Source organism: Dromaius novaehollandiae, chromosome 7 (genome assembly GCF_036370855.1).
Source record: "Dromaius novaehollandiae isolate bDroNov1 chromosome 7, bDroNov1.hap1, whole genome shotgun sequence".
NCBI classification, from domain to species: Eukaryota; Metazoa; Chordata; class Aves; order Casuariiformes; family Dromaiidae; genus Dromaius; species Dromaius novaehollandiae.
The window spans coordinates 19,065,989-19,080,148 of NC_088104.1; the positions used below are offsets into that span (position 1 = coordinate 19,065,989).

Genomic DNA, 14,160 nt, shown 5'->3' on the forward strand with positions numbered 1-14,160 from the left:
CATTGCCAGCTTATTTTTTGAAAGGAACCAATAAACTTTGCTGGAAGTACCATAAAGACTATAATTTGCTCTTACGTATGTTCAGGCAGGGGATGGTTCATTGGTTTTAATAGTGCAAAGCTTTAAGTATGCAAATAGCTCTTTACTCAGTCTGGGCAAACAGCAAAGAAGAGACAAGAGCAACTATATCTAGACCATCTTGCAACAATTAAATGACAATTTAGGATTTCTTTTTGCAGCCAATCTTATTTGAAGTTGGTTTGCTTTATTAACATTTGGATACTTTTCTAACACCTAATCAATTCAGACTCCTAGGCCTGCTTTTCAGAGAACTGTATCCGCAATGCATCTGCATCCTTCTTACACCCTCCTGTCCCAGATTCACACTTGAAGTGAATTAAGGACGTGTTTGGGGAAGATCAAAAATAGAAGTGCTTAGAGCAAGCTAATGATTGTTCTCGGAAATACAACAAGCATATATTTGAACATATATGTTTCTACAGTGAATATAAAGACTGGAACAAAAATGCTTCTCTTTGGGGAACAGATGCCATACTGCTCTGTGGGGTTTCCATGAGTTTTGCTGGACATAGCCTCATTAACTACCGGCAAGTAGGCTTAGTTCATTTTCTTAGGGATTTTGCCCTTGATGTGGGAGTTTAGTGAACAAGTGCTGAATGCAACTGTCCTATGAAGTCGTTTGTTTTAACAAGTGGAGCCTCACAAGCGCACCCACGTCTGGCAGGACATTAGCATCCCAACGTGCTGTCAGGGAAGTGGTGAGAGCAGAGGAGGACAGTGAGAGGGAGGCAGCAGTTCCCATACGTGCAGAGGTTAAATAAAGAAGGGCTCTTCAGCTTGGAAAAAGTGATGACCAAATAGCTGGTGGGATGAGCACATGGATCCATAAAAATCATGCCTGGAACAGCACAAAAAGGGGGTTTTTACTCACCATTTCTTGTAACACAAATAGCAGCTGTATGTGCTGAGAGCCTCTGGAGCAGGGCTAGAGACAAAAAAGAAGTGCTTTGCCCCAAAGTACATCATTAAATTAGGGAAGTTGTTACCACAAGATGTTGAGAAGACCTGAGATGTAAAACAGACCATAAAGGGGTGAAACCAATTCAGAGAGGGTAGATTCACCAGGAATGATTCAACATGATACCTGGATGCAGTTTACGGCTGGGAGCTTCCTTCCAAGCTGATCCCAGATGCAGGAGGGTGCAGCAAGGGGAGAGATCACACCATTCACACCCACTTCACCTGTTCTCTCCTGTGCGGTGGCTCACCTCTGCACCAGTCTCCCCAGAGCGCAGAAAGGCTCAACCCCAGCCCAGGCCACCATGTCTGGCCCCAAGGAAGAATCAGTCAGACCAACTCGTTCATCTCTCCATTTTATTAGTGTAAACACAACCCTCCTTTCCTCTCCCCACTATTAAATACAAACCAGGAGCACAGAGCAGCTCCTCAGTCATTTTCTCCTTAGGAGATGAGCAGCCAAACCATCCGTCCTGCCCACCAGCCCCAGCGGTGCTGGCCAGGGTCAGGGCCAGGCACGATGTCCCCTGCCCCACACTGAGCAGAGTGGACACAGCTCTTGAAGAAGCCAAACTGCAGTTGCCAGGCATGAGGAAGGGCTGCAACGGCCAGGCGCGTGCCTGCACCAGGGTCCCTTCTGCAGTGACAAGGCAGCAAAGCCCCTGGGACAGGTGCCCACAGGGCAGCCCCATGCTGGGCTCTGGATCAGTGGCAGGGACGGCTCAAACCTCCAGCAGGAGGCGCTTGTCTGAAGGCTGCGACCTCCTACGTCCTATTGATACTACGAAGGCCGAAGCGGCCTGGGTCACGGTTCCCATGGGGAGCAGCTCATGGTAAGTGAATACAGCAGGATCCCCAGCTCCCCTCCCCCAGGACTCCCTGCACCTACAGATCCTGGGGCCAGGAACCTCCACCCCAGTCAGCCTGGAGCATTCAGGTTGCTGTCTCATTACCAAGTGGCGTACACTAAAACCAACCTCTTTATTGCTCTTTTGAGGTCACATGTGCCCCAACCCATCCTCCCCCTACTCAAGCCTGCAGCAGGGAGGTACTGGGACACACCTCTCCCCACATGACAGGGGCCAGTGCTCTGGTCCTTTCTGTCCTAGTGTCCAAAGAGGGCCCCGCACGGGGAGCCAAATGAGCAAATGCAGCCCTGTATCAGGGCGTCAGGGGAAAATGTGGCAGCACCCCAAGCCCCATGTGGTAACTCATCACAGTCACAGCCCCACAGTGGGGGCCTCGGGCTCTGTGTGCCCTCAGGATGAGGGGGCCAGAGGTGGTGCAGTTCTGAAGACAAAGCAAGGGACAGAACAGTTCTGCTCCTCCCATCAGCCAATGCAGCCAGGAGCAAGAGGGACCACAGTCAGCAGCTCTGGGATGAGAACCCAGGTGTGCTGGCTCTCAGCTCAGTAACTCTAACCCAATCTCACGTGAGAGTCTACAAAAACCACAGCTGCTCTGGAACATCCCAGGCAGCCCAGGCTGGGAGATCCCAGCCCTACCTGGGTAGCACCAGTGTGAGGGAGTCACAGGCTCTGGCACCAGCTAGTGGTGATCACTGCAGCCATGCCACACTCACCAGGACGAGGAGGACAGATTTGGGCAGCAGAGCAGGCGGGGCAGGCAGGAGGCTGGGCAGGGCCAGCCCCTCCACGCCCCGGGCTCAGGTGCTGTTCCCCTGCTCCTGCTCAAAAAGCACCATGGCCAACTGGGAACGAGACCCTACACCCTCCAAACTGCTCTGCACACAGCGGTGGTAGATCTCCTCGCTGAGCCGGGGGTTGCAGGCCTGGTGCCGGTAGCGCTGCAACAGGGCAGGCTCCACAGCCCGGAAGACATGCAGGTTGGAGTACTTGATGAACATATCGTAGATGTCCAGGGTCTCCAAGATGTCTTCATTCTCCTGCACATCACCCGCCATGCGGGTGCGCGCTGCCATGTAGTCAGCATTGTAGAAGCAGGCCTCATGGAAGACACCGCGGTCAAAGCGCCCCGCGTCCCGCAACAGGTCCAGTGTGGTGGGTGGCACCTGGTTGTGGTAAGCAATGGCAGGATTGTAGCCCTGAAAGTGGATGGGGAAGAAGACTTGCCAGTTGTTGATGGTGTTCATCCGGCAGCGGTTCAGAAAGTCAGTGGTGACCTCTGTGCCCACACCTGCCACAAAGAAAAGTGTGTCCACAGGGTGCTTCTTGGAGATGATGTCCATGACTTTGATTTGAGAGGGCGCATCTGTCTTAACACTGATCCACGGGATCTTCACCTCTGCATATTTGCGCTCATACTCAGTGATCTGAGCCTTCACTGGGGCGAAGATATCATTCTGGGTCACCTGCTGGGCCTCAAAGGGGTCGTAGATGAAGAGGAAGGTGAGCACCGCATTCTCACTGTTCTCAAAGGCAGCTGCTGCATATGCTTCCAAAAAGCGGGCAGCATGGTCCCGGTCATGGGCAGTGAGTGGCAGGATGACATTGATGCGACTGGCCTCTGTCACATATGGCATGGGGATGATCTCCACCTCGCTGAGGGGGCGCACCAGGTGCACACGCTTGGTGACGGAGCGGCTGTGCCCCTTCTGAGTGACCACCTCTACCTGGAGGTCCAGCGTGTACTCCATGCCACGTGTGGGGTCAAAGCGCCGGTACCCGTTCACCAGCTGCTGCTTGCGGACATGCAACACTGGCTGGTACTTGCGGTTCAGCTCCTCCATGGCAGTGGCCACCACGTCGGCCACATCTGCCAGGTCCACACCACGTAGCTCACACTTTGGGGAGCCGTCCACGCACGCATACACCTGATCCTCTGTGAAGTAATCCCAGCGCAGCACCTCAAAGCGGGTTTTGGGTTGGAATGGGGAAGGAATGCCAATGGGCCATGTGGCGCTGTGGTCCCCGTCTGCGGACAGGCTGCTGGAGTTCTGGATTTCCAGCTGCAAAAGCAGAGACAGAGGAGTCAGAGCCACGCTGGGCACAGATATGCCTTCCAGTTCTTTCTGCAGGACCCCTTCTGCTAACACACGATATTCAGAAATTTGGTACTGCTGTTTGGGACAGGAGTGGCTAAAAAAGTTTGTACTGCTTTCAGGCTGACACCAGCAAAAGTGTGGCAGGGTTTCACGAGAACTGCACACAGAATACAAGAAGCTACTTTCTTTGGCACAGCCCGCACTTTGTCCCACCCCACCCTGAGTCTGCTGCCAGATCTTGGCACACTGCTGGCCTGATCATCCTGGACTGCCACAGCTCCAGGATCTGCCTGGCTCCAAAGCCGCTCACAGCCTGCTTGGCTGAACAGAAGTCAGTCAGAAGTCACAGGCATGCGCTGAGAGGTCAGGATCATGCAGTCAAGTTCAGCAAGAGCTGGGGAGGGTTTAAAGGTCCACATGGCCCAGACGAACCAATAGGCAAAACCTCCTGGTTCAGGCCACAGGGGCAAAGGCCTTAAGGACTGCTCTCCAGACAACACTGTCACCATCACAGCCACAGAAGCTCGGCTGATGCCACTCCAGAACAGCTCCAGGTCAGAAAGCCCTCGCATTAGAGTGGAAAGGTGACCCAGAGAGACTGAAAAACCGACAGGGATGGCAGGAAGAGCCCAGATCCTCCCAACCAAGCCAGGTCTCACCTGAAGCTGCTGGATCTCCTGGTATGTCCTCTCCAGCTCCACTTGTGCAAAGTGCTTGTGCAGCCGGTACATCTGGACAGGATCTAGCACAGGGTGGACAGTGAACGCGTTCTGGAAATGTGGGTCAGTCTCCCGCTCAGGGTCTACATTCTTCCCCAGCTCAAAGTACTGGTAATGCAGGCCCTGCGTCAGCAAGGAGAGACAAGTTACAGCTGATCCAGACCTACAGTCCCACCCCACTGCATACAAGCACAGCAAGCTCAAGGGAAAAAAGCACATGAGAGCTGGTCCCACAGGCCCTGGGAGCGGGCAGGGCTGGCGAGATACTGCCCAGAGGCTTTGCTCAGTGCAAGAGAGGAGGGAAGGTGAGACAGGAAAACAGGTCAGGCTGAGGTGGCAGGGATCAAGCACCCTCGCAGCCCAGCTCCATTGCAGGATCTACCTCATGCTCCTCAGCACAGTTGATGGCTGTGTAGTCAATGATGCAGCGGCCCAGCCACTCATCGGGCCGGGCACTGAGGATGTCATTACGGCAGTTCTCCAGGTGTGGCTGCAGACGCAGGAGGAGGCTGCGGGACAGCAGGTACCCAAAGCCACCATAGCAGTAGCGTCCCTCAGTGTCTCCGCCAATGAACTCCTCGGGGCGGCCCAGGTAGAGGTGGGTGTCAATGCTGAGGTGGGCAACCAGGTGGCTGATGCGGTGTGCCTCTGTATAGGTATCGTCCTGCACTAGGAAGAACCAGTCGAAGTCACTCACATAATGGTCCAGCAGGTACTTGATGGTCTGGTACATGTTCCAGATGGGCCGCTCATCGCTATGCGTCACCACCGTCATGCCATGAGGCACCTTGCGGCCCCGCATGCCTGTGAAGTACACTAGGCGTTCCAGGCGGTGGGCCAACGTGCGGTTCACAGCCACTGCCAGCGTGTTCAGTGTGCTCTTGGAGGTCAGCACACCCACAAAGAGCCGCTGACGCATCCCCAGCTCCGTGCTGATGTACCGGGTCCTGCAACAGAGAGCGTGCATGTGAGGCAGCCTGCAGTCAGAGCACTCCACCACCACATCAGCCCAGGCCCTCCCCATCTCCCTCTGCAAGGGCAGACTTCTCAAAGGGCTGAGTCTCAGTGTCCAGGCTCCAGTGTTAAGCCCCTTTGCAGAAGAAGGAGACACTACTCCTAGGCTTGCAACCATGTAGGCAAGATATTGGCCCAAGAAACCACACAAGGACCCAGAGGCTGCCAGGGACACTGCCAGCAGCAGGTCCTAGGCAAGAGTCACAGCAGAGAGCTCTGGTGAGGTACCCTGGTACCTGAGCTGCTACTCTGACCCTGTCCAGTCAAACAGCAAACACAGCCGGCACCCTACAGCTGCAGAGCAGCCTGCTGCTCCCCTAGGCTCTCCTTCCAAGGCCCTGCAGCCCCAGCACTGGCTCCATCCCCACTGGGATAGGGACACAGGCGAGAAGCCTAGATCCCTCACCCCATCTGAGACCACAGGGGACCTTCTCTTTTTGCTGTCATGATAGCCCAGCTCATATAAGAAGCTCACAAAAGGCTGGATGCAGCTAAAATAGGGAAACAGAGCAGCGGCATGTCACAGGACCCTGAACCTCCTGTTTTAGCAGAAATACCCCCACTCCCTCACCAGAAACCCTACGCTGCTGCAGGTCCAGACACAGCCTTCAACCTGGGACATCTGAGCAGGCAGTCGGGCAGAGAGGCACCTTCTCGCAGCCTTTCCCCGCGCACGGCTCTCCGCCAGGCAGGCCTCTGGGAGCCAGCAGAGCGGTGTCTACGTGAGAGCCCATGCCACTCCTGGGGCAAGGGAGGGCTCGGGGCTGTGTGACCCACGCCAGCCCCCAGGCAGGCAGCTCCCATGTGAAAGCGCATGGCCTGAGCCCAGCTGCCAGCACAGGGACAGCCGGAGCCCCCTCCCCACAGCTGCCCCCAGCTGCCAGACTCACAATTACTTTCGGGTTTAATTATTCCAACATGGCCCGGAGGCAGGAAGTGACCCCCCCACCACCACACTCCCATGCTGCTGCCTCGCACACACTGGCCCCATTCAGCCCCCTGCTCCCTCTGTCCGCCCACCTCCTTGCAGGGACAAGGAGGCCCTTTCACTGCCCGCTCCATGTCATCCTGGGGCTGCTGGGACAGGGCACACCCAGCCCCAGAGCAGGTTGAGGGTTGCAGCCTGCAGCTGGGACATGCCACCACAGGACGTGTCCCTGCCAGGGTAGGACAGGGGAGAGGAAACAGGCTGGGGCAGGGTGTCGTGCAGAGGGCGCTGCATCCTGCCCAGCGACTTTTGCACCACAGCCGCACAGGCACAAAGCTCCTCTGGGCTGAGCGCCAGCAGGAGCAGCTTGGCTCCCAGCGCAGGCAGGGACAGTGGCAGAGGAAGGGTTAAGGAGAAGGGGGAAGGAGGTATTGTATGAGTCCAGGAAATGGAGGGGAGGAAGGGAAGCAGCAGAGAAAGGCTCTCCAGTTGCCCAGAGTGCTGCGAGAAAAATCAAGCTGTAGACCCCAGGACAGCACCCCTGGGAGCTGCGGGAGCAGACAAGCACCATACCAGGTGCCCTTTGCCTGGAAAAACCTCCCAGCACATGTACAGGGGCAAGGGAGAATCTGAGCAATGGCCAGAAACATGCCCATGCCTGTGCACAGAGCGTGACCTCAGCTATTCCCAGGCAAAGCCCTGGTTAATAGTCCACAGCTCTTCTTCCATCTGTGCTGCAAATGAAAGGAATGAGCCCAGGCCATGCTCCCAAGCCTGCCCAGCAACGCAAGACCTCGTTACTAAGTCACATAAAGTGTAGCTCCCCATCAGCCTGAAGAAATCAGCTGCATGCATGCACACAATGATACAAGTAAAGCAGGAACAGGACAGCAAGCAGCAACAGAGAGTTTTGCAGCACCGTGGTGCCAGAGAAGGGGAGCAGCAGGCTGCTTTCACCCAGCGCGGTCCAAGCGGGCTCCTCCACACACACCCAAGACAGCCAGCGTCCACAGTGCTGCCCAGCAGCTTGGCCGCACCAGGAAGCGGCAGAGCAGCCGGAGCAGCGTCGCCCCTGTGACCAGGCCCCCGGCTCCTGTGGCGGGGGAGGATTTCACAGTTGCACGCCACCTCGTTAGAAGGTTTTCTGAGCTGGGCTGTCAGAGCCCTTTTGAAGCCCAGCAAGTCCAGTAAAGGATGTGGCACACTGGGGTCACTTCATTCCTGTTCCCAGCATGGGGCGCCAGCCCAACAACAGCTCATGCTGGCTATGGCGAGGGCAGGGCTCAGGGAGATCAAGACTAGCCACAACCACAGCTGACAGGTACCTTCTCTCCCGCATACTAGCTCTCCCTCTACACCCTCACATGGGCCACAGAATCATACCACAACTCACACAAAGCCCCCAGACTCCCCCCAAGCCCCGGGCTGGGCATGCCAAATCTCAGCCTGAGAAGGAAGGATCTCAGGCCAGCAAGAGAGCAAGTTCACATTAGATAAGAGAGCTGCAAGTATCAATAAGGAGTGAAAAGCGCTGGGGGCAGAGCCCCATCCCCACGCCAGGGCTGCGCAGAGCAGTCCCCGCCAGCCCTGGGCTGGGGAGCGGGGCCGAGCCTGAGGCAGGCTCCGGCAGTGGGGTGGCTCCCAGCAGGGAGCTGTGGCACAGCCAGATGCCTCTATCGGAAGTTATTATTGCAGAAGGACTTCCCGAGCAGCCAGGAAATGGCCCTGCGCTTTCCTGTCGGAGTTCATGCAGGAGGGCTGGCAGCCACCTGGCGCGGGGCAGCCGGCCGCTTGGCTTGGGGCAGCTGGTGAGGGGCACAAGAGGGCAGCAGGGGGGCAGGAGGCTGCTTCACGCAGGGTGACCAGCCGCTTAACGGGGGGCGGCAGGGGGCACAGGGGAGCTGACCACTTAGCACGGGCAGCCAGCAGCTAGGCATGGGGCCATGGGGCAGCTGGTTGCCTAACACAGGGCAGCTAGCAGGGGGCACGGGGCGGCTGGCAGGGGGCAGAAGGCAGGGGTATGGGGCAGCCATCTGTTGGGCAGGGGGCAGCGCTGGCAGAGGGCAGCCGGCTCTCGGGCAGGGGGCAGCCTGCCCCTTGGCATGGGGCAGCTAGAGCAGGGCAGGGGGCAGCCAGCTGCCAGACAGGGGGCAGCCTGCCCTGGCCGTGGGGCACGTGGGGGGGACAGGGGCCCAGGCCAGCGCCCCCCCGGCGGGGCAGCCCCCCCGCGGCCCAGCCCCCCGCCGCCCCCGCACCTGACGGCCTTCTTGGCGGCCCTGCCGGGGCTGGGCGGGCGGTAGGGCACGACGCGCGGCTCCCAGCTCTCGGCGCCCAGCCCGCCGGGCACGGCGTTGGGCCTGCGCGCCGCGTTGCCGTTGTGGCGGCCGCCGTCGAGGCCGGCCCCGGGCCCGCTGGCGGGGCCGCTGGCGGGGCGCTGTCGGGCGGCGGGGCGCAGCGGCGGCCCGCAGGGCTCCTCCACCCAGGTGACGCTGAGCAGGCTCAGCGTGAAGCCCAGCGACACGCCGATCACCACAGGGCCCGCAGGCCGCAGCACCGACAGCAGCAGCGAGAGCCGCATGGCCGCGCCGGGCCGGGACGCGACACCACTGGCCGGGACGCGACGGGCGGGGGCGGCTCCCGGCTCCCCGCGCTCGGCGCCGCCGTCCGACGTGTCACCCCCCGGCCCCGCCCCGCGCCGACGTCACCGCCGGGCGGCCGCCGCCGGCCAATGGGCCGCTCTCGGCGCGCCCCTGCCGTCGCGTCACCGCCGCGCTCGGCGCCGTCGCCGAGGGAAGAGGGAGGGGGCGGCGTGGGGGCGGGGCGCGGTTGCTAGGAGACCCCGCGCCCCCCCCGGGCTGTGGGGCCCCACGCCTGCGACCTGGGCCGCGCATGCGCGGGGCGCGGCCGTGGGGCAGGGGAGGCCGTGGGGCAGGGGACAGCCATGAGGCAGCAGACAAGGCACATCTGTGGGGCAGGGGGCCAGCGCTGTGGGGTGGGGGACAGGGCTCAGCCGTGGGGCAGAGGACAGGGCACGGCCATGGGGCAGGGCCCGGGGCCTGGCTGGGGGACAGAGGACAGCCGTGCGGCAGGGGACATGGCCCAACTGGGGGACAGGGCCCAGCCATGGGGCAGGGGACAGGTCTGTAAATTCACTCCTCAGAGCAGTTACAGAGCCCCTCCAGGCCTCTTTTAGTCCTTTTTTTCTGTCACTGCCACGAGGAGGAGGGAGCAGTGGCGGGAAGGGCAGCATTAACATGTCCCCGGGTGCTGCGAGGCCGCCGAGGACATCAGGGGAAGCCGTGATCTCTGTGCCGCTTCCTTCAGAGACTCGGGAAAAGACGTGGGGCCCAGCCAGAGGCTGCCGACGGCTTTCTGCATGGTGCTGGCATAGCTGCTGCAGGAGCCCTTCTGTTTCATCGCATCCTCGGAAACTGGATTCATTCAGGCAGAAAGACCTCTTTGGGAAAACTCTGCATTTTCACTGAGTTGGGCTTCAAAAGGAAAAGGCAGGAGGGATGGCCAGTCCGGGTGCGGGGAAGCAGCCTGGAGGGAGGGCAGACAGGTATTTGCCTGGAGGGAGGGCAGATAAGTTGCTGCATAGCAGCAGAGAGAGTTCATGCAGAGAGGAGCTTACCGAGGTCCAAACCAAGCCCTCAGGACTTGGCTTGGGAACACAACATCTGAGGAGATAAGGGACTGAGCGCCCCAGGGAAATGGCGCAGGAAGCAATAGAAACAGCATGTCAGTTTTTTCATGTCTTGAAGTTATAAGCTCAGCAGATGCATATGTAACCTTCCAGCTCAGAAAGCAAATTTGTTTTATTTTTGGTTCAAATGGAACAGGAGATAAAATATCTGAGCTGGTTTAATCACAGATTTCTCCAGGTCAGCGACATTTGGCTCCCCTCTCCTGTGGCTTGGGCACAGCTGATTCTTTGTTCCTGGAGCTCAGCAGATGCCGCGGGAGAGGCGTCTTGGGGGACTTGGTGGCTGTGCCCAGAAGCTGCTTCCCCATTCATGAGGCAGCTGAACTGCCCAGGCCAGACAAAAGACACAAACAAATTCAAGGCGGTCTTAAAGCACCACATTCCTACCACAAATTGCTGTTTGTGGGTCTTCTTTCAAGAGTCTACTGTTTTCTCCTCATCACTAGGTTCCTGTCCCAAGAGAATCACTAAACTAACAGTTCAAAAGGACACTTCACCTAAATGTGCACGTTACTGTTGTGACATATAGATGGCCTTTTCATGAGGGACCTTGCAGATTGCACACACCCAGCCAGACTTAAGCAAAGCAGCTTTGCAACTCCTCAGAACAGCCGAAGAGAATGGCAATGCCCTGCAAAGACCTGTTGCTGGACTCAACACGCAAGGGAGGAGCAGCACGGGAGTCCAAGGAGGAGATAACTGGTGTGACTGGGATTACAGATCAGAAGTGTGGCTGATTCCAAGGAAAGGAAGAAGTCAAAGCAGCAAAACAAGCACTGGGGCTTGCAGAAAGCAGCTGGGCACACAGACCCTGGGAAGGAGGTGTGCAGGAGACCAAGCGGTGGCTGGAAAAGTCTTTTGAAAGCATAGCGGCAAACTATCCCAAGACAGAAGAAAGGAGGCAGGATAGCAAGAGATTAGAATAGTTGGGTGAGGAACTTTTTAGTAACCTGTGGGTCAAAGTGGGACCAAAGAAAAAGCACAGAATGAGGTCAGGGAGGGAATAGCACAAGGTGGTAAGGACACTGTCAGAAAAGGCGAAGTAGAAAATGAACTACGAGTGACATGCTACAAAGCTGTAGCATCCACATGAAACCACAGTGAAATGAGTGCACAACTGGTAACAAACCATGACGAAATTTATGTTATAAAACTGGAGGACAGTTATGGACAGACTTACTGTGGTTTTTCATAGGCTAAATTCTTTTGTGTTACTTGAGTGTTACCAGAGCTTATAAAATGTGCTGCTGACACCAAGCTGGCAGGGCTTGCAAAGATTTTGAAGGGCAGATTACAATTTAAAATGATCTTGATAAACTGGAAAAAAATATTCAGAATTAATTAGGTGCAATTCAATAAAGCCAGGGCCCAGCACTGCACTTACATAGGGAAGGCAAGCACCGGGACACACAATAGGGAACAGCTGTCCAGGGAGGCAATATTGCAGAAGAGCAGATGCAGTTGCTACAGCAGGATTTCCAGAATAATAAGATGTGGGGGAAGGTGACTAAAAAGATATCTGAATGCCGACTCTGTTGTCAGAATTATTGTGATGTGGCAAGGATAACAATCAGCAGAAAACCCTGCGTTTTGATGAAAAGCAGAGTACATGATGGGGGAAACAGGGGTGCCTCGAGCAGTGGGTTGTCTGCAGATCAGGTAGCAGGCTGATGGCGCATGCTGACACCATCCAGCATCAGAGTGCCTCCAGGTGAGGTCTGGTGCCCATTCCCATTAAGAGTTACCCACCCTGCAGAGCCCTAGGGGAGACAAAGCACGTGCCACAGGAGAAGGTTTCTGGCAGCACAGATGTCCCACATCCTTGCATGTGAGCAAAACCATGACAGCTCTCTGCTAGGCAGCACCAGAGGTTTTGCTGGCAGTGCCATGCTGCTCAGGCAGCACAAGTTTGGGGCTGCCAATACAAGAAAAACATGGACAAATTTGAGTAAGGTCAGCAGAGGGCCATGCTCAGGGGAGTGGAGTATTTGCTGTGTGAGGAGAGGCTGAAGGAACTGGGCTTGTTCAGCCTGGAGAAGAGACAGCTTCAGGAGGATCTAAAAGCAGCTCCCTAGTACCTGCAAGGAGGTTCTCATAAAGATGGAGCCGGGCTCTTCGCAGTGGTGTGCAGTGGGAAGATGAGACACAAAAAGCACAAATTGAAACAAGAGAAGTACTGCCTGGATATAAGGAAAAGCTTTTTTGCTGTGAGGACATCCAGGCTTTGGAAAAGGTTGCGCAGAGAGGCTGTGCAGTCTCTGCCTTTGGAGGCTTCCAAGACCAGCCCAAAGCCCTGGGCAACCTGGGCTGCCTTCATAGCTGTCACTGCTTTGAGCAGGAGGCTGGACTAGAGACTCTGGAGGTCCCTTCCAACCTGAATTATCCTATGACCCTACGATGGCTTCGTAGTAGGTAGACCTGTGGTAGACCACACCACAGAACAGCAGAGAACGCCAAGGGCAAATCTGATCCAGGAACTGGCCCTGGGGAGAATTTACAGCACACAAGGAGCCTCCGGCAAGTGAGTGACTCCAGGAGCTGCAACATGAGCAGCCTGAAGTGGGCACAGCACCGAGCATTGCTGAATAAGGACAAGGAGGTAGACCCATCCTTCCAGTCTGGACCAGTCTGCTCCCAGCCCATGGCTCCATTTCCAGCAGCCTCAGAGCAATCAGGGCTCTCTGGACACCCCTTCCTTCTCTCTCCATAAAATACGGAAATACGGACCGTGTCTGCCCCGTGGTGAGCGTGAAGCTGCCAGGCACAGCATGCTGCAAAGGACAGGCAGGAGACCACTGTGCTCGCAGGATCCCTTTCATAGCTTTCATTTTTGCCACAAAGCAGCCTGTTTTCATCAGAAAGCAGTTGGCACCATCCCACCCCCCAAAGACACAGGATGATCATCCAAGTTTAGTTCATTCTCATAGACCTTTTTCTCTTGAGTAGGCTAACTCAAGAAATAGGCAAAGGCAGTCACATGGACAGCAGTTTAATGAAGAACATACAAAAACTATAAACAGAAGGAACATGACTAGGAGATGCCAGAAGGGAAAAGATGCAGAAGTAAGAAATGAGCCGAGATTTTCCATGGACAAAGGCCAGAAAACAAGCGTGATCATAAACAACCAAAGCCTCCTTTTTTTTCTGTGTACAGAGCAATATCTTAGAAATAAATATATTTGATTTCTCTTACAGAGAGATCCCAGAAATCCCATGAGATAGTGATGAGAGAGAGGTTTCACTCTGCAAGTAGTTCTCTTGATCTGAGCGCATATTCAGATAGGGCTTCACAGTTGAAGAAGCACTGAAGTCTTTAAAAATAAAATCCTGAACTCCAGAAAACTGGACTGAAACGAAGCCAGGGGCTCTTGCGCAGGGACAAGGGACTATGTCTACAGCTGCCCCATATGCCTACGCCTTCCCCCTTCCAACACGGGTCCTGCAGCCACCCCGCCTAGGCCCCTTGCAGGGACCTGCTACCCGCACATGCTGCCCCTCACACGACGCCCTGGTGCACGCCCTGGCTCCCCTTGCCATAGCCCCAGTGCACCCGTGCCTCCCGGTGCCCACCTCTGTGGTGCACACCCGTACCTCCCGGTGCCGCCGCCCCGCTGCACGCCGGCCCTCCCCGCCGCGCCGCCCCCCGCGCACCCCTGCGCAGGCCCCGCCCCCCGCCGGATCGGCCCCGCCCCCTGTCGCCCCGCCCGGCGCGGTGACGCAGCGCGGTGACGTCAGGCGGAGCTGTCCGCTCAGCACCGCGCGCCGCGGTGGCGCCGCGACCATGCGCGGG

The 14,160-nt window shown here is 56.9% G+C and overlaps 1 protein-coding gene across 1 annotated transcript; it reads right to left on the reverse strand.

Moving 5' to 3' along the window:
- Window positions 1–1,378: 1,378 nt before the first annotated feature.
- Window positions 1,379–9,364, reverse strand: CHPF (chondroitin polymerizing factor). Its single transcript, XM_064514821.1, has 4 exons — window positions 8,920–9,364; window positions 5,105–5,669; window positions 4,663–4,845; window positions 1,379–3,967 (listed from the first exon to the last, which is right to left on the reverse strand). The coding sequence occupies exons 1-4, from the start codon at window positions 9,240–9,242 to the stop codon at window positions 2,705–2,707; spliced, it is 2,334 nt and encodes a 777-aa protein (XP_064370891.1). The 5' UTR covers window positions 9,243–9,364; the 3' UTR covers window positions 1,379–2,704.
- Window positions 9,365–14,160: the final 4,796 nt, after the last annotated feature.